The 23,222-nt window shown below is 42.3% G+C and overlaps 2 protein-coding genes and 1 long non-coding RNA gene across 6 annotated transcripts in view; 2 read left to right on the forward strand and 1 right to left on the reverse strand.

The window, feature by feature from the left end:
- Positions 1-4,874: 4,874 nt before the first annotated feature.
- On the reverse strand, positions 4,875-13,849 carry LOC145522583 (uncharacterized). The gene is made up of 3 exons (XR_014066042.1): positions 13,657-13,849; positions 8,423-8,551; positions 4,875-5,397 (listed from the first exon to the last, which is right to left on the reverse strand). It is a non-coding gene; the product is annotated as an uncharacterized LOC145522583 (long non-coding RNA).
- On the forward strand, positions 5,099-5,784 carry LOC145522582 (tetraspanin-31-like). Its single transcript, XM_081531305.1, has 2 exons — positions 5,099-5,164; positions 5,410-5,784. Exons 1-2 carry the CDS (start codon positions 5,099-5,101, stop codon positions 5,728-5,730), a joined length of 387 nt encoding a protein of 128 aa, XP_081387431.1. The 3' UTR covers positions 5,731-5,784.
- A 43-nt stretch (positions 13,850-13,892) lies between the features above and the next one.
- NRF1 (nuclear respiratory factor 1) overlaps positions 13,893-23,222 on the forward strand; it is a 121,088-nt gene continuing 111,758 nt past the window's right edge. For all 4 annotated transcript variants that reach the window (XM_081531302.1, XM_081531304.1, XM_081531301.1 and 1 more), the window contains exon 1: positions 13,893-14,018. The gene's annotated coding sequence lies outside the window, so the exon portion shown is untranslated. The remainder of the gene's footprint in view (positions 14,019-23,222) is intronic.

A 23,222-nucleotide genomic window follows, 5' to 3' on the forward strand; every position in this document is an offset into this window, starting at 1 on the left:
GTCGAGTCCGACTCTTGTGATCCCATGGACTGTAGGCTGCCAGGCTCCTCTGTCCATAGGATTCTCCAGGCAAGAATACTGGAGTGGATTGCCATTTCCTTCTCCAGATGCTTTTGAGTTGTGGTGCTGGAGGGACTCTTGAGAGTCCCTTGGACAGTAGTGAGATCAAATCAGTCAATCCTAAAGGAAATCAACCCTGATTGGAAGGACTGAGGCTGAAGTTCCAATATTGTGGCCACCTGATGCGAAGAGCCAACTCATTGGAAAAGACCCTGATGCTATCATTGAAGATTGAAGGCAAAAGAAGAAGGGGGTGGCAGAGAATGAGTTGGTTAGATAGCATCACTGACTCAATGAACATGAATTTGAGCAAACTCTGGGAGATAGTGGAGAACAGAGCAGGCTGGTATTCCACAGTCCATAAGGTAATAGAGAGTTGGACACAACTTAGCAACTGAAAGACGACAACCTCTGATTATGTCATTTCTCAGCTTAACAGTCATCACTAATTTTTCGGTGCCTGCAGAATGTGACTCTATGATCCCTCCTTTTTTCTTACTCTCTTATCTTCTTCCTTCATCCTCTGAACACTTAAGTCATACTTAAGAGTCTGATGACCCTAGAGGAGCTCTTGTGAGTTCTCATGGGAGTATTTTCTATTCTGTTACTTTATCTTGAGGTGTATGACCTTGATACCAAGTCCAAATCCTCCCTGCCCCTAGGTTAGCTCAGATACAAATTATTCTATGAAATTCTCCTGACCATCACTATAAGCCTGGGGTGCAAAATTTAAGGACATACTCACTCTCAGGGTTGGGCAAGTGCTAAACCCCCCTAAATCCCCAAAGAGCTTGCCTCATACATGTCTAGTGGGCTTTCTCTTCCTATCTGTAAAGTAGTTATTGATAACAGAGTATATATTTTTCCCAGTGTTCAAAAGTTCCTTGAGTATAGAACCAAGCATGATTCATGTTGATCGCTGGTGCCTTGCCCAGAGCCTCATACACAGATGTATATTCATTAGAGCTCTAGGTTGGAGTGTCTGCCCATTAGAAACTCTACTCAAAGTGCTTTAAGCCAAAAAAAAAGGCAATTGATTAGGAGGCTACTCGAGAACTTATAAAACTCCAGGACAGGGATCCTGTGGGTTCTGGGAAGAGAACCAGAGACTAGAGCACTCTGGTGACCCCAGGAAGTACTATCTCACATTGGCTTCTCTGCATGTGTCTGCCTCCCTTTTCTCTCACTACTGTTTGTTTCCTGTTCATTTGGTGGAAAATGCCCTCTGTCTCCGGGGCTTCCCAGGTGGCGCTAGTGGTAATGAACCTGCTTGCCAATGCAGGAGATGCCGGTTTGATCCCTAGATCTGGAAGATCCCCTGTGAGAGGGCATGGCAACCCACTCCAGTATTCTTGCCTGGAGAATCCCATGGACAGAGGAGCCTGGTAGGCTACAGTCCATGGGTCACAAAGAGTCAGATACAACTGAAGCAACTTAGCATGCACGAAGGGCCACTGTCTCCAGTTCCCAACCTTAAATAAGTTGTCAAGAAAAGAGAGAAAGAGAGAAGGGATGGGGGAGAAGGAGCGGGGGAGAGAGAGATCACAATGTCAATGTCAATATCTCCATGTGATTAGTCCAGCTTTAGTCAGGTACCTGCTTCTGGGCTAATCACCTGTGGCCAGAAGGCACAATGGGAAGCCTGCAGCCTTGAGGACCTCAGTGGTGTTCACAGACTTTTTATCTGTAACTCCATCAGCTGTGACCAGCATGCTTCCAGTCTCTGTGTCTCTTAGCCAAACGTACTAAATTTCTAAAGTTGGCACAGCGTGGGTCAGATGATTTTATGCCTGCCTTGCTCACTAATGCGGGGGCAGGGGCAGGTGTTTCTGAAGTGCAGGCCTGACTTCTGGGGGCCACTCTGTAAATAGGGGTAGTTTCCAGAGAAGGGGGAAATCTGTTGAGCTCATCCCGCCCAAAGTCGCACTCAAAGGTGACTGTTACAAGATATTTGTGGAATAAATAAATGAGTAAAGAATCCTGTGAAAAAGAGCAACTGTCCAAAGCTACTAGGTAAATCTTAGGGAGTTATTGGATACTCACTCACTCCTCACTCTTAAAATCTAATCGATCTCCAAGACCTGATTACGTTTTCTTCCCTGTCTCTCGAATCCTCCCCTCCCTCCTATTTCGTTGCACCTCCACGTACAAGTTTTCGGTCAAAGCCTGATTGGTCCACCTCAGCCTCCTTGCCTTCATTCCACGCTGCTGACCCTGCCCACAATAACCTTCCCACAACACATGAATTCCCTGTTGCCACTCAGTCTGCCTGAAACCAAACACAGCCTCTTTCCATCTAAATTGGCCGCCCCACATGAAGTGTGGTAGTAGCCTAGCTTTATTTTTTTCACAATGAGCTGTTTAATTATCCCAATAGTCACATATCCCTAACTAATGCATCTTTATCTCACTCATCTAAAATGCTACCTAAATTTGTGTATAAACATATTCATTTTAAACTCTTTTGTTCCATATATCTATTTTTCTTAAGCTTCAAATGGTTTTAATTATTATTTTCATGTACATTTAAAAAAATTTTTAATTTTGGCTCTGCTGGGTCTTCATTTTCTCTAGTTGTGGAAAGCAGGGGTGACCCTTTGAGTTGCAGTGTGAGGGCTTCTCACTTTGGTGGCTTTTCCTGTTATGCTTCCTGGGCTCTAGAGCACAGGCTCAATAGTTGTGACACACAGGCACATGAGATCTTTCTGGACCAGGGATCAAACCTGTGTGCTCTTCATTGGCAGGCAGATTCTTTACCCCTGAGCCACTATGGAAGCCCTCCATCATTTAATTCTTAAAACTTTGGAATAAGTTCTGACCTTTGCCCTCCTAGTCCTTCAATGCCTCATCAGTTATCAAGCAGTGTTGAATTTTCCTTAATTTCCCTCACTGGTCTTTTTATTTTCATTTTTTTTAGCCATCTCCAACGTAAGTCTGGCCTGTTCAGGTTATCTTTCAAGGACTGATATTAAGAGAGTAAGGAGAAGATATTTGGTTGGGGGGATCTGGGAATGCCTGAATTCTGCCTTGGCCAGCCATCTCCTCTTTGTGAGGTCCTGGGGAGGACATATATGTACAGGGAACAATAACACAACCAGGCAAAAGAGAATTTTATTGTTTGCTGGGTGAGTGAGTGAGTGCAAAAGTCACTCAGTCGTGTCCGATTCTTTGTGACCCCATGGACTGTACAGTCCATGGAATTCTCCAGGCCAGAATGGGTATCCAGAGTGGGTAGCTGTTCCCTTCTCCAGGGGATCTTCCCAACCCAGGGATCAAACCCAGATCTACTGCAATACAGAAGTCAAGAAAGACAGGTGGGACTCTGATCATCTCTGTGTATTCTCCTCTGTCAATACTCCAATTTGAGTCTTAGAATCTTACTGCCTAGTGGGACAAAAAGCCACTCTCAACAGAGAAAATGAAGAGAAAGACAAATCCAAAGTCTCTTGGCTCAAAGCCTTCATAACTGGGCAGTAGTAGCCCCAGGGCCTGCTAAGCTTGTAGAAGAGGAAAAGAAAGGATGCTGGCTGGGGTGCTTCCGAATACAGAAGTCGTGTCCGACTCTGTGCAACCCCATGGACTGTAGTCTGCCAGGTTCCTCTGTCCATGGGGAGTCTCCAGACAAGAATGCTGAAGTGGGTTGCCATCTCCTCCTCCAGGGGATCTTCCCAAACCAGGGGTTGAATCTAGGTCTCCAACATTGCAGGCAGATTCTTTACCATCTGAGCCACCAGGGAAGCCCATGAATACTGGAGTGGGTAGTGTATCCCTTCTCTTCAGGGGATCTTCCTGACCCAGGAATTAAACTGGGGTCTCCTGCATTGCAAGCAGATTCTTTACCAACTGAACTAGTAGGGCAAGGGTAACCCTTGGTACCCGTGAGGATATGTTGAAGATGGGAGACTGCATCCACTCATGCTGAACCTTTTACCTTTTAAACACTCTACATCTGGAAAACATAAATGAGTCCATATTCTCCAATTTTAGCAAGCTTTTCTTCTTTTATGGGGATAGGGTAGGGTGGGATGAAATTTCTTGCTCAACTCCCTGACCTCACGCTAAAGAGGGTGAAGAAGGGGAGAGTCTTGAGTGCCCTCTAGGGACCAGTGGCTCAACTCATATTTGAATTCTAGAGAACCTACACTGTCTTCCCAGGTGGCACAGTGGTAAAGAATCTGTCTGCTGGTGCAGGAGATGCAGGTTTGATCCCTGGATAAGGAAGAACCCCTGGAGAAGGAAATGGCAACCCACTCCAGTATTCTTGCCTGGGAACTCCCATAGACAGGGGAGCCTGGCAGGCTACAGTCCATGGGGTCCTGAGGAGTTGGACATTCCTGAAGCGACTGAGCACCTGAGCACAGGATTATGGCATACAGGGCAGGAATAGAAAATAGTACAAACATAATCATCCAATGAAGAGGTTAGTTGGATCTAATCAAGAAGGGAGAGAACTTGGGTGGTCACTAGATTTTTTTCAGGACTCATAACCTAATCAATAGGTCCAGAAAAACTAAGTAAAGCATCTTGGGAATCTAATTAGTATGGTAAGGTCTGAAAAAACCCTATTGACCTAGCATCACATAGAAGAGACTTGGCGTGTTCACAGTGGTGGCAGAAGAATCTCATCTTTCTGACATGTCTTGGTTAAAAAGCAACCTCAGGCTTCTGAGACAGGACTTCCCATTCTCCTGCAAAGGTAAGTTCAGGAGGCTTGAGGCAGTAACCTCAATGTGCTCCGGATGGTAAATGTTGTTTAATCCTAAAACAGTTCAGAATCAAATATGAGAATGATGAAATACACCAAACCCACAGTATTCATATTTTCATGTTAACTTTAGTAGTATTCTATGTAATTTGGCATTTTCAATGTTTTTAAGATTTAGACAATGTATTAATTCAAGAATATGACAAATGAGCCTTGTGATTCCAGGGTAAGATACATAATTGAATAACTGATTTTAAACTCATACTAAGAAGATGGTCCGTGAGACCCTCCCCCCAAGTCCTTGGGACCACTTGGGTCCCCAAAGCTGGGGAGATGGTTTGTGGAGGCTTTACTTGCTCCAAGAATGCGCTCTATGAGCTCAACGTGGTCTTCATGCTGGTAGGCTTGTTGCTCATTGGAGTGGCTGCATGGGCTAAGGGCCTGGGTCTGGTGTCCAGCATCCATATCATCAGAGGAGTCATTGCAGTGGGAGTCTTCCTTTTCTCATCGCGGTTGCTGGACTGGTAGGTGCTGTCAACCACCACCAAGTACTGCTTTTCTTTTACATGATCATCCTTGGTTTGGTCTTCATCTTCCAGTCTGGAATCTCTTGCTCATGTCTGGCCATTAACCTAAGCAAACAGACAGATGTCATCAATGCATCTTGGTGGGTTATGAGCAACAAGACCCGGGATGAACTGGAAAGAAGTTTTGATTGCTGTGGCTTGTTCAACCTTACAACCCTGGATCAACAAGATTATGCTTTCTGCACTGCAGTCTGCAAGAGCCAGAACCCCACATGTCAGATGTGTGGAGAAAAGTTTCTTAAGCATTCAGATGAAGCCCTGAAAATCCTGGGGGGTGTTGGACTCTTCTTTAGCTTCACAGAGATCCTTGGTGTTTGGCTAGCGATGAGATTTCGGAATCAGAAGGATCCTCGAGCCAACCCCAGTGCCTTTCTATGAGACTTTGGATCCTTCTGACATCTCTACTGCTGTCTGTTCTCCTTAAGCTTTATCTTCCCCTTAGGGAAAACTTGGGGTCTGTAGCCCTTTTTGTTTGAGAAAAAGGAAAGGCCCTTTGCCATGTTCCCTAAAGACGACTGAACAGTTAGGCTTTATGCCTTGATATGTTTTGCTGGGAGAAAGATTATAAAGAATAAAGAAAAACCCTTCTTCCTTCTTCTCTTCCTAAGTGGATGTGGGAAGTTTCCAGGATTACATGAGATGGGATGGGGGTAGAGTCATTCCTGGCTGTTTCCCCTCTTCTCCTTCCATATGCTGGACCACCTCAACACATTTTTGCTTAAGGGTAAATCAGGGACAGATTCAGAGAGAAAACTACCAAGAACTCTTGTAATAAGGAGGACCTGGTTTCGGGAAGTTCAGTGAATATAAAAATAAAAACCATTTAAACTCTAAAAAAAAAAATAAAACATAAACTCATACTAAGCTGTGATACATAAACACAATGGAATATTACTCAGCCATTAAAAAGAATACATTCGAATCAGTTCTAATGAGGTGGATGAAACTGGAGCCTATTATACAGAGTGAAGTAAGCCAGAAAGAAAAACACCAATACAGTATACTAACACATATATATGGTATTTAGTCAATCGGTAAAGATAACCCTGTATGCGAGACATCAAAAGAGACACAGATAAATAGAACAGTATTATGGACTCTATGGGAGAGGGCGAGGGCAGGATGATATGGGAGAATGGACTGGAAGCATGTAAATTATCATATGTGAAACGAATCGCCAGTCCAGGTTCAATGCATGATACAGGGTGCTTGGGGCTGGTGCACTGGGATGACCCGGAGGGATGGGATGGGGAGGGAGGTGGAAGGGGGGTTCTGGAAGGGGAAAACATGTACACCCATGGTGGATTCATGTCAATGTATGGCAAAACAAATACAATATTGTAAAGTTAAAAAATAGAAAATAAACTAATTAAAAAAAATAAACTCATACTAGAGATTTTAATAGTGTGCAAATAATACTGAAATAGAATCTGACATTCTTTATATTTACAAGTTTATTAGATTTATAAGAGTATTCGATTAATAACTATTTGCTAGATATCTGGTTATTGAACAGGCAACTTGAACTTTTTGCCTTGGTTTTCTCACCTGTAAAATAAGTATAATAATAATGCCAGTTTGTTGCATAAGAATGAATGAATTCATACAAGAGCTTGTGATACTGTTTGACTTTTAATGAATCCTCAGAGAAGTTAGTTACTGTTGTTATTAAGTATATGAAAAGTGAAAGTGTTAATTGTTCAGTCGTGTCCAAATCTTTGTGACCCCATGGACTGTAGCCTGCCAGGCTCCTCTGTCCATGGAATTCTCCAGGCAATACTGTATAGGTTGCCATCCCCTTCTCCAGAGGATCTTCTTGACCCAGGGATCGAACCCGGGTCTCCTGCATTGGCAGGCATGTTCTTTACCGTCTGAACCATCATGGAAGCCCCATTAAGTATATGAGAAGAGTTCTTTTTGTTGTTGTTAAATCATGCATTTAATTATTTAAATAGCATTTAATATAGTATTTAAAAGGCAAAGTGAGGGACTTCCCTGGTGGTCCAGTGGTTAAGACTCCATGCTCCCAATGCAGGGGGCATGCATGGGTTTGATCCCTGGTTGGGGAATTAAGAGCCTGAGTGCTGTGGGCATGGCAGGAAAAAAAAAGCAAAGTCATTATATTATGTATGTAAATGTTGTTTAAAATGTTTAGGGGAATTTATTAACAATGTTGTAAGTGAAAGAGTTATCAAAGGGAGCTTAGTGTATTTAGTTGAGTTGAAGGAGCATTAATCAGCCTTCTCTCAAGGACAAGGTCCATGTTTCCCACTATAACCCTAGCACCAAGGCATCTGGTACCTAATAGGTGCCCAATAAATATGTGTTAAACTGAACAGAGAAGTTGTGTAAAAAAGATTTTAAGATGTTATAACCCATTTGTTGTTGTTTAGTCTCTAAATTTGCGTCTGACTCTTTTGTGAGCCTCCTCCATCCATGGTGTTCTCCAAGCAAGAATTCTGGAGTGGGTTGCCATTTCCTACACTAGGGGATCTTCCTAACCCAGGGATAAAACCCATGTCTCCTGCACTGGCAGGTGGATTCTTTACCACTGAGCCACCAGGGAAGCCCGTTATAACCCATAGACACTGTGAATTGAGACAAGGACCACGAGAGGAGGAGGAGCTTTGAGGGAGGATAAAGCGGGCAGGCTTTTCCCCTTTAACCAGGGAAGTCCCTCACCTTGCTTTTTAAATACTATGATTAAATGCATGATCTAACAAAAAAGCCCTCCTCATATACTTAATAATAACAATAACTAACTTACTGAGTATTCATTAAAAGTCAAGCAGTATCGTAAGCTCTTGTATGAATTTGTTCATTCCCAAGACGCCTAAATGTATGGCGTCTGTAAGACATGAGAACAATTTGAAGTCTCATGCAGGGCAGACCCTCAGAGAAAGAGTTTGGAATGGGAGATACATATTACAGGGGATCATCAGCAGAGCTTGGGTTCAGCGAGAGGAGGGCCCTTGAAAATGATTGTTAAAATTTCCTAGATATATAAACAGATGAGATTAGTGAATAACACTTAAAGGTATAAAGAAAGATTGGTTTTAAAAGTTGTTACCTTAATATAGCAAATATTAATAAAAAAAATAATGGGACTTCCTTGGGGGTCCAATGGTTGGGACTCTGCGCTTCCACTGTAGGGGATGTGGGTTCCATCCCTGGTCGGGGAACATGCTGATCCCAAGTGCTGTATGGCATGGTCAAAAAATAAGAAACAATAAATAGTCTTTTCCATCCCCTCTCTCAAAAATCACCTTAGGTATAGAAGAACTCATCTTGACATTTCTAAGCTTGTTACACTGTTCCCTTACACAAATCCCTCCTATTGGCATTCCTTGAATGTTCTCCCTAACTTTTGGGGGGAGTACCCAGGGATAGTGACATGTGCTCATGAACACTCATTCATCATTATCATCATAGTAGCCACCATCTATCATATCTGTATTTTGTACTGGGACTTCCCAGGTGGTTCAGCAGTAAAGAATCAGCCTGCAATGCAGGAGACTCAGGTCTGATCCCTGGGTCAGGAAGATCCCCTGGAGAAGGAAATGGCAACCCACTCCAGTATTCTTGCCTGGGAAATCCCATGGACAGAGGAGCCTGGTGGGCTACAGTTCATGGGGGTCTCAAAAGAATTGAACACTATTTAGTGACTAAACAATATTTTGTACCAAGCAACTGACATGATTAACGGTAATTGGGAAGAGGTAATAATACCCAGCACTTACTACGTGCTTCCTGGGTGCCAGACACTGTCCTGAGTCCTTTGTGAGTATTATCTCCTCACCTCCATGTCATGGGTGAAGAAAAGGAAGCTTGAAATGTTAAGCCACTTGCCAAAGTCTTACAGGTAGGAGGTGGTATGTCCAGGCTTTGAACTGGGAATTTGACCCCAGCACTCATGTTGACTGGGGCCAGCACTCTCTAGTAATGCAGACCCTGCTTGGGCCAGCCTTTGATGTTCCCAAAGAGGCAAAACTCCTTGAAGTTGCTTCCATAGTGCTAAGGTCCCATCCATCCTTGTAGGGCTGGAGTTGTGCACATTCCTAACTAGAGATGGGGCAGCTTCTACTGCTCTTGGAGCTTCGTGCAGTTTATCAGTGGGTCCTGAAGAGTCCCCTGTGAAAACAGTTGCCCCAGCTCATCTCTCTTCATTTCTACCTCTCCCTAGTTCTCACACAGCTTCATTGTTGATTACCTGAGTGCTTACGATATGTATCCCTCCCTACTCACTTGGTACTTAGCACACAGTACAATTTTTTTATAGGTAACAAGTCAATCAAATGAGCATTCCAACTTTGTTGGTATCTAGTTCTTCTTTAAGAACCAACTTTGTTGGTATCACAGTTCAGTTCAGTTCAGTCGCTTAGTTGTGTCCAACTCTTTGCGACCCCATGGACTTCGGCACGCCAGGCTTCCCTGTCCATCACCAACTCTTGGAGCCTACTCAAACTCATGTCCATCACGTCAGTGATGTCATCCAACCATCTCATCCTCTGTCGTCCCCTTCTCCTGCCTTCAATCTTTCCCAGCATCAGGGTCTTTTCACATGAGTCAGCTCTTCCCATCAGGTGGCCAAAGAATTGGAGTTTCAGCTTCAGTACTTCCAATGAAAATTCAGGACTGATTTCCTTTAGAATGGACTCATTGGATCTCCTTGCAGTCCAAGGGACTCTCAAGAGTCTTCTCCAACATCACAGTTCAAAAGCATCAGTTCTTCGGCGTTCAGTTTTCTTTCTAGTCCAACTCTCACATCCATACATGACTACTGGGAAAACCATAGCTTTGACTAGATGGACCTTTGCTGGTAAAGTAACGTCTCTGCTTTTTAATATGCTGTGTAGGTTGGTCACAGCTTTTCTTTCAAGGAGCAAGTGTCTTTTAATTTCACGGCTGCAGTCACCATCTGCAGTGATTTTGGAGCCCCCCAAAATAAAGTTTGTCACTGTTTCCACTGTTTCCCCATCTATTTGCCATCAAGTGATGCGACTGGATGCCATGATCTTAGTTTTCTGAATGTTGAGCTTTAAGCCAACTTTTTCACTCTCCTCTTTCACTTTAATCAAGAGGCTTTTTAGTTCTTTACTTTTCTGCCATAAGTGTGGTGTCATCTGCATATCTCAGGTTTTTTATATTTCTCCCAGCAATCTTGATTCCAGGTTGTGCTTCATCCAGCTTGGCATTTCTCATGATGTACTCTGCATATAAGTTAAATAAGCAGGGTGACAATATAGAACCTTGACGCACTCCTTTCCCAATCTTGAACCATTCTGTTGTTACATGTCCAGTTCTAACTGTTGCTTCTTGTCCTGCGTATCGATTTTTCAGAAGGTAGGTCAGGTGGTCTGGTATTCCCATGTCTTTAAGAATTTTCCACAGTTTGTTGTGATCCACACAGTCAAAGGTTTTGGTGTAGTCAATAAAGTAAAATCTTCTTTAATCTCTTACAGTAGATTTTTCCCTATTTTTTCTGAGAATGATTCTAGAATCTCAGGTTCTTTTGAGCCTTTTGGTCAGAGCAATTGGAGTTCCCAGGCTCACTTGTTTTGGAAAGTTCAGTGGCCGTCTGTACCCACAGGTTCCTCATGTGTGGATTCAACCAAGAATAGATCAAAAATACTCAGAAAAGAAAATACTTGGAGAAAAATTGCAGAAAATTCCAAAAAGCAAAACTTGAATTTGCTATGCACTGGCAACTATTTACATCACATTTACATTGTATTTACAATTATTTACATAGCATTTACATTTTATTAGTATTATAAGTAATTTAGAGATGATTTAAAGTACATGAGAGGATGGGAAGGTGTGAGTGGGTTCTATGCAAATACTAGAATGTATGCCATTTTATATAAGGGACTTGAGTATCTTGAGATTTTGTTATCTGTTGGAGTCCTAAAACTACAACTCCTCCGATACTGAGAGCCACAGGCCAACTGTAATTTGTATTACTTTTCTATTTTTCTGAGGCCGGTAGATACAGGTCTTCCATCATATGTTTATTGAAGATCTATTGGGACTTCCTTGGTGGTCAAGTAGTTAAGACTCCATGCTGTCAATGCAGGGAGTACGGGTTTGATCTTTAATTGGGGAACAAAGATCCTACATGCTCCATAAACAAAATCCCTACCCTCTTGCAGCTTCTGAATTGTGGAAGATATATGGTTGGAGAAGTACTGCCTAGAAAGTATAATCCAGTGCTTTCAAACTTTTTTGCAACTGTAAGCCAAGAAGAAATGTATTTTATAGCATGATCTAGCCCAAACATACACACATATGTACATACATTTATACACCTGAAATGAGTTTCATAGAACAAGAGTCTGACTGGGTTTGATGTTCTCTGATATTTTCTATTTCTTTTATGGAATGTTGGTCATGACTCACTAAGTTAATTTTGTGCTTCATCAGTGGCTCTCAATCTACAATCTGAAAAAAGCTGGTAATGGTTAAGAGCACAACTTTGAGGTCAGGCTGATGGCTTTCAGACCTGACTCCATCTTTTACTACCTGGGTTTGAATAAGCAATCTCTTACTAATCTTGCTTCTCCATCACCAAAATGAGATAATAATAATACTGGTATCTACCTCATAGACTCCACTTGAAAATTAAGTAATAAAGGAGGTAATGTGTATAAGGAATGTAAAATGGGGCCTAACAGGATGTCAAGGCTCAGTAAACATAGGTGTTAAATACTGGGTGTGATGATGGAAGGAGGAAAGGAGGGACTGTTTCCTGGAGGAGACCTTAAAGAGGTATTAGGAATTATTCTGGGGCAGGTTTAAGCAGGTACACAGTAGAGAGAGAAGCTCTATGCAGAGAGCAGTCCTTGCAATAGTTGTGAGTTGGGAGAACTTCCTCTGTCCTATGACCAAAGAGCTTCCCAGTTTGGTTGTAGCCTGAGGGAGAAGTCTGTGACAGATGAGGTTAGAGATGGCAGCATGGGGTCGCAGCCTTGTCATGGCGAAGGGGCAAACCACTCCAGTATTCTTGCTGAGAACCCATGAACAGTATGAAAAGGCAGAAAGGTATGACACTGGAACATAAGCCCCCCAGGTCCGAAGATGTCCAGCATGCTACCAAGAAGGGCAATTACTAGCTCCAGAAAGAATGGAGCGGCTGAGCTAAAGCAGAAACTAAGGGCCCTGAGGGCACCTCAAAGAATTTTAGACTTTAACTTATAGGTAATGGGATCTTATTAAGCCTGTTAAGTAGAGAAATGACATGCTTTAATTTTTTGAAAGACCATTCAAACTGGAGGGTGGAGAATGGATTGGAAAAGGCAATTCCTGCAGCAGGGAGACCATGTAGTAGCTTGATGAGAGATGCAAGTCACCTGGACCAAGGAAAAAATGACATGGAACAACTGTTTCAAAAGATCTAACTGGATTTTGGCATTTGAGGGAGAAAGGAGTAATGGATCCTTCCTAGGTTTCTGGCTTGAACACCTAGGTGGTAGGTGGTGACACACTATTAGAAAAGCTGGATAAAAAAGACATTTCGTTTTTAGTTACCGTTGCATTTTGAGATTAATGGAATCTTGCTGAAAATGAAAAGTATCCGGATTTTGGGAAACTGTTTCCTGACACCCTTTGGGATATTTATTAAGTCCCTAAAACAACTGGTTCTTAAACTATGGTGCCTGACAACTATGTGTATTTACGGGTGGGGGAGGAATGGGGAGGGGTGTTAGAAATGTGGGTTCCTGGGCTAAAAAGCCAAGATTCTGGAGAAACCATTTGGACCCCAGAATTTAAATAATTAGCCTGAATGACTCTGATGCAGGTAGTCTCCAGATCACAATTTAAAAAACAAAGAACACTCTCCGGTGTCTCTAACATTAGTTTTTCTACTCTCCAGCCCTCCCTACTTACTTGGGGGGGCGGTCCCTATTGCTTCTTACTGCCTCCAGTCATTGATTATGTTCTTAACAGTGAGGACTTCCTTTTCCTAACAAGTACATACATCTCCAGGGCGCCCAGAAAAATATTTGGCAACGAACGGGCCCTCTAGAAATGTTTGCCAAACGAATGAATGGGCGAAAACATTTATAGATTGCTTGGTACAAAAACTTTAGCTTTTAAATAGTTCGGCAGGGTTTGAATAGAGAAGCAAAGGTCATTCCAAAGGCAGGGTGAGGATGCGACTGGCAAGGCAGCGGGGAGGAAAAGAAGGGGAAAGCCCCATGCCGGTGATCGAGGCACACTCGGGAGGTCCTAATTCTCGAGACTTGGGGGGCGAAAAATATGACTATTTACGGATTAGCAACCATCTTGGGTCGCCTGCCTTACTTCCCCGGGGCGTCCACATTTGACTTTAATACTGTTGCCTCTGCGATTCCGGCCCGATCCAAAACTCTGAAGGGAAATGTGAACGCAGGGAGATCTCGGGGGGCTGCGGAGGCCCGAGCCCAAGCCCCCTCCGGGATGCACCGCCGAAGTAGCGCCGACCTCCCCATCATGGCGGCGGCCGGGCGGGGAAGCCGAGCCCGTGCGTCGCGTGCGTGCCTCCTCTCCCTCCCCTCCCCCTCCTCGGCGGCGGCGGCGGCTTAGGCGGCAGCGCTCGCCATTGCCGCTGGTGGCAGGAGGCTGCGAGGAGCCGGCGCGGTCGCAGTCTCCACGGCGCAGGCCCACGGTAGCGCAGCCGCTCTGAGGTGAGTGCCCTACCGCGCAATCTCCAGCTATTTCAGCCCCGGCGCAGCCGCAACACGCCGCCCGCCCGCCGGCCGGCCGGCCCGCCCCGCAGCCAGCACCCTGCCGCCCCCGGCTCCAGGCCTAGGCCCCCGCCGGATTCGGCCCGCCTCGGGCGGGGGGCCCCGGCCCGGCCCAGTCAAACCGCCACCCCGAGGATGCGCAGGCCGCACTAGGCCCCAGGCGTCCTGGCGGGCTCGGGAGGGAGGCGCTGCCCTCCCGAGAGCCCCAGGGTTCCGGCCTGCCCCGCCGCCTAAGGCTCTCGGGGCCGCGGCCTCCTCTCCGCCGTGGAACCCGGGGCCCGGGCCCGGCCTTCCCGTGGGTTCGGGAGCTGGAGGCCCGGGAGAGCGCGCTGGCCTGGGAGCGGGAGGTGGGCGGGCTGCGCGGGACCGGAGCGGCGGCTCCCAGCTCGCCTCCTCGGCCCTTCCCGGGTCTGGTCCGCGGGCGGCGCGGGGCGGCGGGCTGGGCCGGGGCGCGGGAGCCGCTGTCTCTTGCGGGAGAGGAGGGTGGCTCTTCGGGCGACCTCCGGAGCTTCCCTCCCGCCGGGGTGGCGTGGGCTTGTTACCCAGGTAGACTGGGGGACGCTGGAATATGGCGCGTTGCCCACCTTCTTGCAAGTTAGGAGGCGGCAGCGGCGGCAGTTCAAGGAGGAGGGCGCAGAGCCCTTTTGTACGCAGAAATAAGGAGCGACATTGTGTTTTCTTCCCCAGCTAATATGCTGCGGGTGGAGGGGTCTCGGTTCTTTCTGTGCTTGGGGTGTTGGTCCCCAGTGGGAGGGATAGGGGGAGTAGCGCGACCCCAGGAAGGGACCAAACCTTTGACACTGGGAAGACAGGAGCTCTGGATGGCCTTGTGCATGGGTATTATCCCACAACCCCAGCCTTTCGGGGAACTCAAGTGTTTGCCCTTGCATGTTAGCCACTTAACTGGGCCATGATGTCCACCTCCTCTCTCACCTGTTGTGCCGTTGCTGTTGGTTCTAAACTTTCGACAGTCCATCTGACTGTGCCCATCAGAACTTGAAGTTGTTTAAAAATTTTAATATTTTTAGGGCTTCAAATGATAACTGGTCCAGCCAGTTGGGAGCTGTTGCCTGGTCTCCATCCCTTCTTAAGCATTAGATTAGAATATATTAATTGCTTGTTTTAGAGCTGATGTCAGTTGTGGTTAACACTTTCTGTGGTCAGAGTAAAATTCACATTTTCTTTAGTATGTAGAAACAGGGTATTGAAAACTCTTACGGTGAAAGGTAGTGTGAGTGAGACGGTCAGCTCGGACAGTGCTCTGCAAGAGAATGGGTATGCACATCTCACACCTTTTGTTGCTGGATATCATCTGCTGTCACAGCGATCCTTTCCCCATTTCACCTTCCCCTGGTTTAAAAAAAAAAAATTTCTTTTCCTTTGGCCTTGAACAGTAAGTTACTGGATTGTTCCTCACTCAAGGGAGGTGGGGGCGAGGGCTGGGAGATGCTAGGATTTTTTTCTTCCCATAAGTCAGTAGTAGCCTGACTCCCTAGAATTGTGTTTGAAAGTTCTTGATGTGTTATTTCATAGTGAAAATATGACTAGCCCTTATCTGTGCATCCAGGTGAGATTTCCATATTTTATCAGCGCTGAAGCAAGCATGCAGTTATCAAATGTAATGTAGTATACTTAATCTTAACTTGCATCCAGAACTGTATGCGGAATTTTTTTGCAGGACCTTTTTTTTTCTTTCGGACAGGAGTTAGGTGTGCCTTTCAACAGAGTCCATCAGGATAAGAATTACTGTTTCACTCTTTTGGTTCATCCTTATTTGAAGTCCTTTGATTTCAGTGCATGCCTTCCTCCTCCCCCCGTCTCAGACTCAGCATACATGAGGAAAATGATTTTTGCTTGGAAGTCGTAATCATATTCTCATTTAGGGGGGGAAAAGATTTCTTATTCCCAAGCCAGGAGTTTCCTTAACCAGGTTTTAAGCAAATTCAGCTCCTGGATTTAGGGAAATGTCTCTAGTTGTAGGAGATAATGAGGGCACTTGTCTAGATGTAGAGGGAATTAAAGGAGAAGGAATTTCAGGTTTCCCTCCCAATTCTTGTGTATTCCAATGGAACCCAAAATTGCAGGGTTTTTTTTTTTAATTAAATCACAATTATGTATCCATCTCTAATTTTGTTATGTAGCTGAAGACCCAACTTCCTAGGATATAAATATCTGAGTTTGCATTGCATCATAGGTTCAAGCAGACTTTCTTCAAGATTTTATGTGAAATGATAGGAAGTGGGTGACTTTCAGGGGAAATTAAGCTCCTTGTAGTCTGGGGTTTTTTATACCTCTTTCCTTATATGTAATAAGGCATTCAATTCGTGTTAGTTGGGGAATGATAATAATACAAGAAACAGTAATGATTGAAATTAAATTTGTTTTCACAAGTGTTTGAACAGGCATGTTGGTTTCTGGAAGGACTGTAAACTGTCAGCCTTTAGAAGCACACCTTCCAGTCTCTGGAGAACCGGAAGTTATTGCATACATTCAGCTTCTGTCAGATATCTTTAGGCAAGCTCAGTCCTTCATGCTGCAGTGGGGTGTTTCATCCACTCAGTGCTCCTCTGAAAAGTTGGAGGGTAAAGGGGGAGCTCTGTGGGTTGTTGAGTCGCAGAAGTGTCTAATCTCAAGAGTTTCTGCATACTCTCTGTAGGGCTGTAATTAATCCAAGAAATTTGATATTTGAATTTAGATGTTTATGAATATGTTTGTATATATATATATATACATCTATATAGTATTTGGAAAATCATTCTTACCGAAGAATACCAATCTTTGGTTTTATAAAAAACATTTCAGAAAATGCTTTATACCAGAGTACATTTTCTCTGTGCTCTTTCATGTTTTCCTTGAGGGCTGAAGCTGGTGTGTTCAGCCTGAGCTTACCCAAGTATAATTTTTCATGAATGCTTAGTAAAGCAGCAATGGAAAAGAAACCCACTTGTTAAGTTTATTTTAGAAACCTTTTATTTAGACCAAGTCCAATCAGTATTTTTTTAGGCTCTGGATACATGTTAATTTTTGAGCATTATGTATCATATGGTTCCTTCCTTACTAACTCCTTGGTGGATTATCTACTTTCTTGGCTTTTCAGGTAGTACTTTTATCCATCAATATTTTACTAAGGAAGTCAGGCTGGAAGAGAAAGAGTAAAGGAGGTGAAACAAATCAATTTCAGGTGTTTCCAGAAGATTATAACCACATTGAGCTATTGGAAACTCTTAATTCTGTAGCAACAAGGATGCTTTGTCTGAAGTTATTTTGATGTAATATGGAGAAAACTTAGAAAATGAACAGAATTTATAATTGCTCAAGAAAAATAGGTGGATTATATATACTTTGGAATATATATATATATATGTTTTTTTTTTCCTGCATTGCAGTTCATAATTCAACTAAAATGTTTCAATCCTGCTCAGAGCAGTTTATTTACTGAACCTTCAAAAATATTTCTTCACGTGGTCTTTAGTCCTAAAATGTGAACATTTATATGAACTGAAGAAAAGTCAGAAATACAGCTTCATAAAGATATTCTAGTATAAAGACTGCCCCCCCCCCCCATAAAAAAGGCGAAACAAAACTAGGGGGCATTTAAGGCAGGCCTGCTTACTACACTGTGATTCTTTGAGGTCAGTCTGTATTTTATCATCAACAGCAGTCACTTAGAAAATAAACCGACCATAAGGAATCTTCTCCAGAATTCCAACTTGATAACCTTCCTTATCAAACTGCTTCTGAGCCATTAGATAATTTCTGAGGAAGCCATGCCTAGTAAGGGAGGAGTGTGTATGTGTGTTGGGGGAGAGATGGTAGGGAGTAGGGGGGAAAGGTAGATGAAACTGGTAAAAGAATCTGGTTTTATTCATTGGATGATCACTGAAATTTTGGAGATGTATTTTTTTTTTTTTTGGAGATGTATTTTTAAAAGAAGCTAAAAGAGCTACTTTTGTATGGGTCATCATTTTGGTGATATACATGATTTGGTGTCTACTGTTTGCAGCGTATTATTTAGTATATCAGGCTTCCCTGGTAGTTCAGACAGTAAAGTATATCAGTATAGTATTCACATTTGTTCATGTATGCTGATTTCTGTGGTTACAAATGTGAAAAGTTTGGCTGACAGTTTAAGTGGAAATTTTCTTCAGAACTCTCCAGTGGTGCCTATTGGATAAACTATGCCAAGCCTTTTTCAGAATCATGAAGAATGAACTTTGTGTGCTTAAATGTTAAGACCATTTTTAAAAAAGAGCTCATATTTACTGTTGGTAATTGTAAAGTCTTAGCTTTTTAGAACTTGGAGAGTCTGTTTCGTTGCTACCACTGAATGTTAATGTGGTTAGGCTGACAGCTAAACCTACAAAAGACAAGAGGAAGTGAGGAAATATCCCCATGAAACATTGCTTAAAAACTAAGCGGTGGACTTGAAGTGGGGAGCTCAGGACTCAATCCAGTTCAGTCACTCAGTCATGTCCAACTCTTTGTGACCCCACGGACTGCAGCACGCCAGGCTTCCCTGTCCAGCACCAACTCCTGGAGCTTACTCAAACTCATGTCCATCGCATTGGTTTGCCATCTAACCATCTCATCCTCTGTTATCCCCTTCTCCTCCCACTTTCAATCTTTCCCAGCATCAGGGTCTTCTAATGAGTCAGTTCTTCACATCAGGTGGCCAAAGTATTGGAGCTTCAGCATCAGTCCTTCTAATGAATATTCAGGACTGATTTCCTTTAGGATTGACTGGTTGCTAGGGACTAGGGGACTTAATTTGATTTATGCTCAAAAGAGAATGAGGCATCCCCTCCACTGAGAAATAACCTTGAGTGTGTCCTCAGTCTGGAGTTTTGCCATTCGTTCACCAGATAGCATTTAAATATATACTATATTCCAGACATGTTCTAGATGCAAGAGGAACAAATAAATCATGGGCTTTGTCTATAAGGGTTCAACTAACTATAATACAACTTGTTGAGCACTAAAATGAAGCAAGAGTTGTGTGGGCTTATAGAAGGAGGGAGGGAATTTTGGGGGAAGGGGTGAGTGATACAGGGAGATTAAGTGAGGTTAGGGAAGACTTTTCATGTAGTGGGTGTTTTAAGTATTGGGTTGGCCAAACAGTTTGTTTGGGCTTCTCTGTACCATCTTAACAGAAAGACCTGGACGAACTTCCTGGCCAACCCATTAGGACTTTGAAGGATGAGTAGCTGCTTTACTGATGAAAAAGAAGAGGCTAGAGGAAGGGCATTGATAGTCTGATTTGAGAAACACCAAGTAAATTTTGCTGTACTTGGGCAAGTACTGGAAAGTGAAACTGGTGAGATTGTGGCCTGATTAGGAAGAACATAGAGTTAAAGATTACAGTTGGTTAATGGATAATGATGATGCCCTTAATAAGGTAAGGAATGTATAGGGAGAACAGAGTTTGAGGAGGAAGGTAAATAGGTTATGATGCTTTGTCTATAAGGGTTCAACTAACTATAATACAACTTGTTGAGCACTAACATGAAGAAAGAGTGGTGTGGGCTTATAGAAGGAGGGAGGGAATTTGGGGGGAAGGGATGAGTGATACAGGGAGGTTAAGTGAGGCTAGGGGATCAAGATAATGTCGAATAGGTAAAGTTAGGTACCTGACGATTTGGACTTTAGATCAAGGGAAAATGTGTGTGTAGGGGGTCTGTTAGGAGATTTGTATTCATGGGCATAATGTGATATAAAAGCTGCCAAAGAGTATGATATCAAGAGTGAGGAAACAACTAAGGACAACCCTGGGTAGCATCTATATCTGAAGGTCAAGTGGAAGAACAGAGGCCTGTGACGGAAGTTGAAAACCAATGCCTGAAGAGAGAAGGTAAATGGTATAGTGTTGAAGAAACTGAGGATAGGGATTAAGGGAATTTTAACAGATATAGCAATGTGAGGAATACTGCAGAGCTCCTTGGGATAAAAACTGGATTTTATCAGGATATGTTTATGTGTGTGTATGTGTGTATTATTTTGTCATGAATCATGATAATTAAACAAGATTTATAGAGTCTTACTGAATATAGAGGTAGAGCCTTAAAACACAAGTTAATATTAATGGATGACTAGTGTTTAGAAGTAGGTCCTGTTATTCAGGGGAATTACAGCATTAAAAACTTTGGGAGATGACTTAAATTTTAACAGTTAGAATTTGTGTATTTGAATATATATAGTGTAGCATATTTGAGCTTATCATCTCTTAAAACACAAATTCCTTTTGAAGGGTTTTGAGGTTTTGTGATATTTATACAATACAGGCAGGGGTTTTTAACTTGGGTTTTATAATTCTGGGATTCATGGATATATTTTGGCTATGATATTATGGGTCTTGAAATTGTTTGAAAAATACTGTGTGGGCCTATGTGATTTTTCTGTGAAGAGGGTCCTTTTATAAGATTCTCAAGGGGTTCTGGACACAGAAAAGTTAAGGGCCTTTTTGGCCCTTGGTAATGTAAACGTTGGCTGTGTTAGTTGGCTGAAATCAATTATCCTGACTGGGCTCGATCGAGCAAGGGAAAGAAATTTTGAGTAGGTGTTTGGGGTGAGGAACTTTGGGAAGATGGAAGGTACCTTTCGGAGAGAAGAGTAGGAGCGCCAGAAGGAAGGTGGGAGGAATGCCAAAGCAAAGCTTAACCAGCTTTAGAATTTTGTGAAGTCATCTGAATTCCTTGCTTTTTTATATTCCAGAATTTACACTTGTACTGTATATGACTATTCATGCACTCTATACAATAGGCTTTGTGGGAGGATCAAATTACTATTGTTTTAAAGAGTGAGTTTTGAAAGAAAGCTAAATAGTTCATTAGGTTACAATCAAACTCACTTTTTAAATTTTTAATTTTTATTTTACATTGGAGTAGTTGATCTATAACATGTTAGTCTCAGGTGTACAGCAAAGTCAAATTCATTTGTAGGGTTGCTTATATGCACTTTAGAAAACTTCTAAAATACACATATAAATATATTCTTTACTGCCTGAGCTACCAGGGAAGTCCATAGAAAACTTCTACAATGTACATGTATCAATCTGGTGATCTGGGACAAGACATTTATTCTCTCCTTGCTTAATTTTTCTGACTGTGAAATGAAAATACCATTGGCTTGTTTTATAGAGTCTGTATGAAATATGACAATTTAGAAGTGTTTTAAGATCTAAGATAGATATAATGGTAACAAATTGCTAGTGTCCATGTTTCTTAAATCATTGATAAAATGCAGAAATTTAAGCAGATTATTTAATAATGTTTCATACTAGAACTTTACTTGGCTCCCAAAATATTTCATTCTGAAGTTTTAGATAATTGATCATTTTTACTTTCTTCTTCTAGTCTTTGGATCTTTGAAATTAGATTAGGAGGCAATTTTGTCAGCTAGGCCCTGGATTCTAGTCAGTGATCTCCAACTTTTGTTGTCACCCTTACAAGTAAGTTTTGAGTGCACATTCTGAAAAACATATATTTATAGATGGTATTCCTGTTATTGTACTAATATATTTATGTGCATTATAAAATATATAGAAGGTAAACATTTTAAAAGGATCAGGTAAAAATTGTCTTGCTAATTGATTTAATGACGGTTCAGTAATTTGTGAGCTTGATTTGCTTGTTTTTGTAAATATATTTGCTTATAATTCATGTTTTTTTCTGTAATTAATGCCAGTTGGCAGTTGTGTAGGATACCCTGTAAAGGTATTGGTAAATGTAAGAATTACATGAATAAACATGTTGGATGATCTTAAGAAAATTTGTGTTATGCAACTTGCAATTGGGCTTCTATTTGTGGATTATCTTTGAAAGTGAAAGTCGCTCAAGTTGTGTCTGACTCTTTGTCCCATAGTCCATGGAATTCTCCAGGTCAGAACACTGGAGTAGGTAGCCTTTCCCTTCTCCAGGGGATCTTCCCAACCCAGGGATTGAACCCAAGTCTCCCGCGTTGCAGGTGGATTCTTTTCTAGCAGAGGCACCAGGGAAGCCCAAGAATACTGGAGTGGGTAGCCTATCCCTTCTCCAGCAGATCTTCCTTCCCGCCTGCATTGCAGGCGGATTCTTTACCAACTTGAACTATTAGGGAAGCCCTTTGTCTCATTAAACAATTGTTAAGTAAAATTTTCAATAGTAGATCTTTCACATAATAATCACAAATGAGTCAGTTTGCTACATAAAAACACCATCATGTGTGTGTTACTCACTCAGTCATGTCCAACTCTCTGTGACCCCATGGACTGTAGCCTGACATGTTCCTCTGTCCATGAAATTCTCCAGGCAAGAAGGCTGGAGTGGGGTTGCCGTTTCCTTCTCCACCGGATCTTCCCGACCTAGGGATTGAGCCCGGGTCTCCTGCATTGTAGGCAGATGCTTTACCGTCTGAGATACCATTAAGGTCTTTTGACCCTAAACTGAATTTAGAAACTAAGTCTGAAGAAATAATTCCAGTATCACCAATTAGGTGATTGATTGTTAACATTTTTGTTTTCCTTAATTTTTAATCTCTGTATTTTGAAAGTTTCTCTACAATGAAATGTATCATTTTTGTAGTGAAAGTTTTTAGAAAAGAAACCGAAGCAGCCAAATCAATGGTTATCTTTGGTTTATGAGCATATATGCTCATAATGAAAATGCATTAATTTTTATAATTAGAAAAAATAAAAAGTATGATTATGGCCATAATATAATTATGGCCGTAGGGAGTCACTAACAGATTTTGGGTGCACAAGTCAATTATTCTCACTAGGCCTATTTCCCCATTTGAAAAATGAAGAGTACAGAAATGGTAAAGTTTCTTACTAAATAAAAAGTTCCCTCTAAAATTATTTCTGAGTTGTGTTATGACATGTTAATAAATATATTTTCTTCATGTAAAAAGTATGTAAATATGTTCATTGTAGCAAAGAGAAAAAATTTAAAAATAATTGTAAATAAACAATTTACAATTGTTTACATAGATATTTAACAATATTTTAATTATATGATTTTAGATATTTTCTAAGTATACATGTATGTACTTGCATGTACACACTGTGCTTATATGTACTGTATGATAATATGAAATAATACTCTGTATACTGTCTTGAACCAGAAATGTCTAAGGATGTTTGATTTGTCAGTTTTTGCCTAGGAACATTCT

The sequence above is a fragment of the Giraffa tippelskirchi genome, chromosome 10 (genome assembly GCF_054371585.1).
Source record: "Giraffa tippelskirchi isolate mGirTip1 chromosome 10, T2T-mGirTip1v1.2.pri, whole genome shotgun sequence".
Taxonomy (NCBI): domain Eukaryota; kingdom Metazoa; phylum Chordata; class Mammalia; order Artiodactyla; family Giraffidae; genus Giraffa; species Giraffa tippelskirchi.

What these genes read in the sequence shown, in the direction of transcription:
- LOC145522582 (XM_081531305.1), top strand. Translation starts at nt 5,099, where the DNA reads ATGGTTTGTGGAGGCTTTACTTGCTCCAAGAATGCGCTCTATGAGCTC. An exon ending in TCAACGTGGTCTTCATGCTG is followed by an intron (nt 5,165 to 5,409) that starts GTAGGCTTGTTG and finishes CTAAGCAAACAG; the next exon opens with ACAGATGTCATCAATGCATC.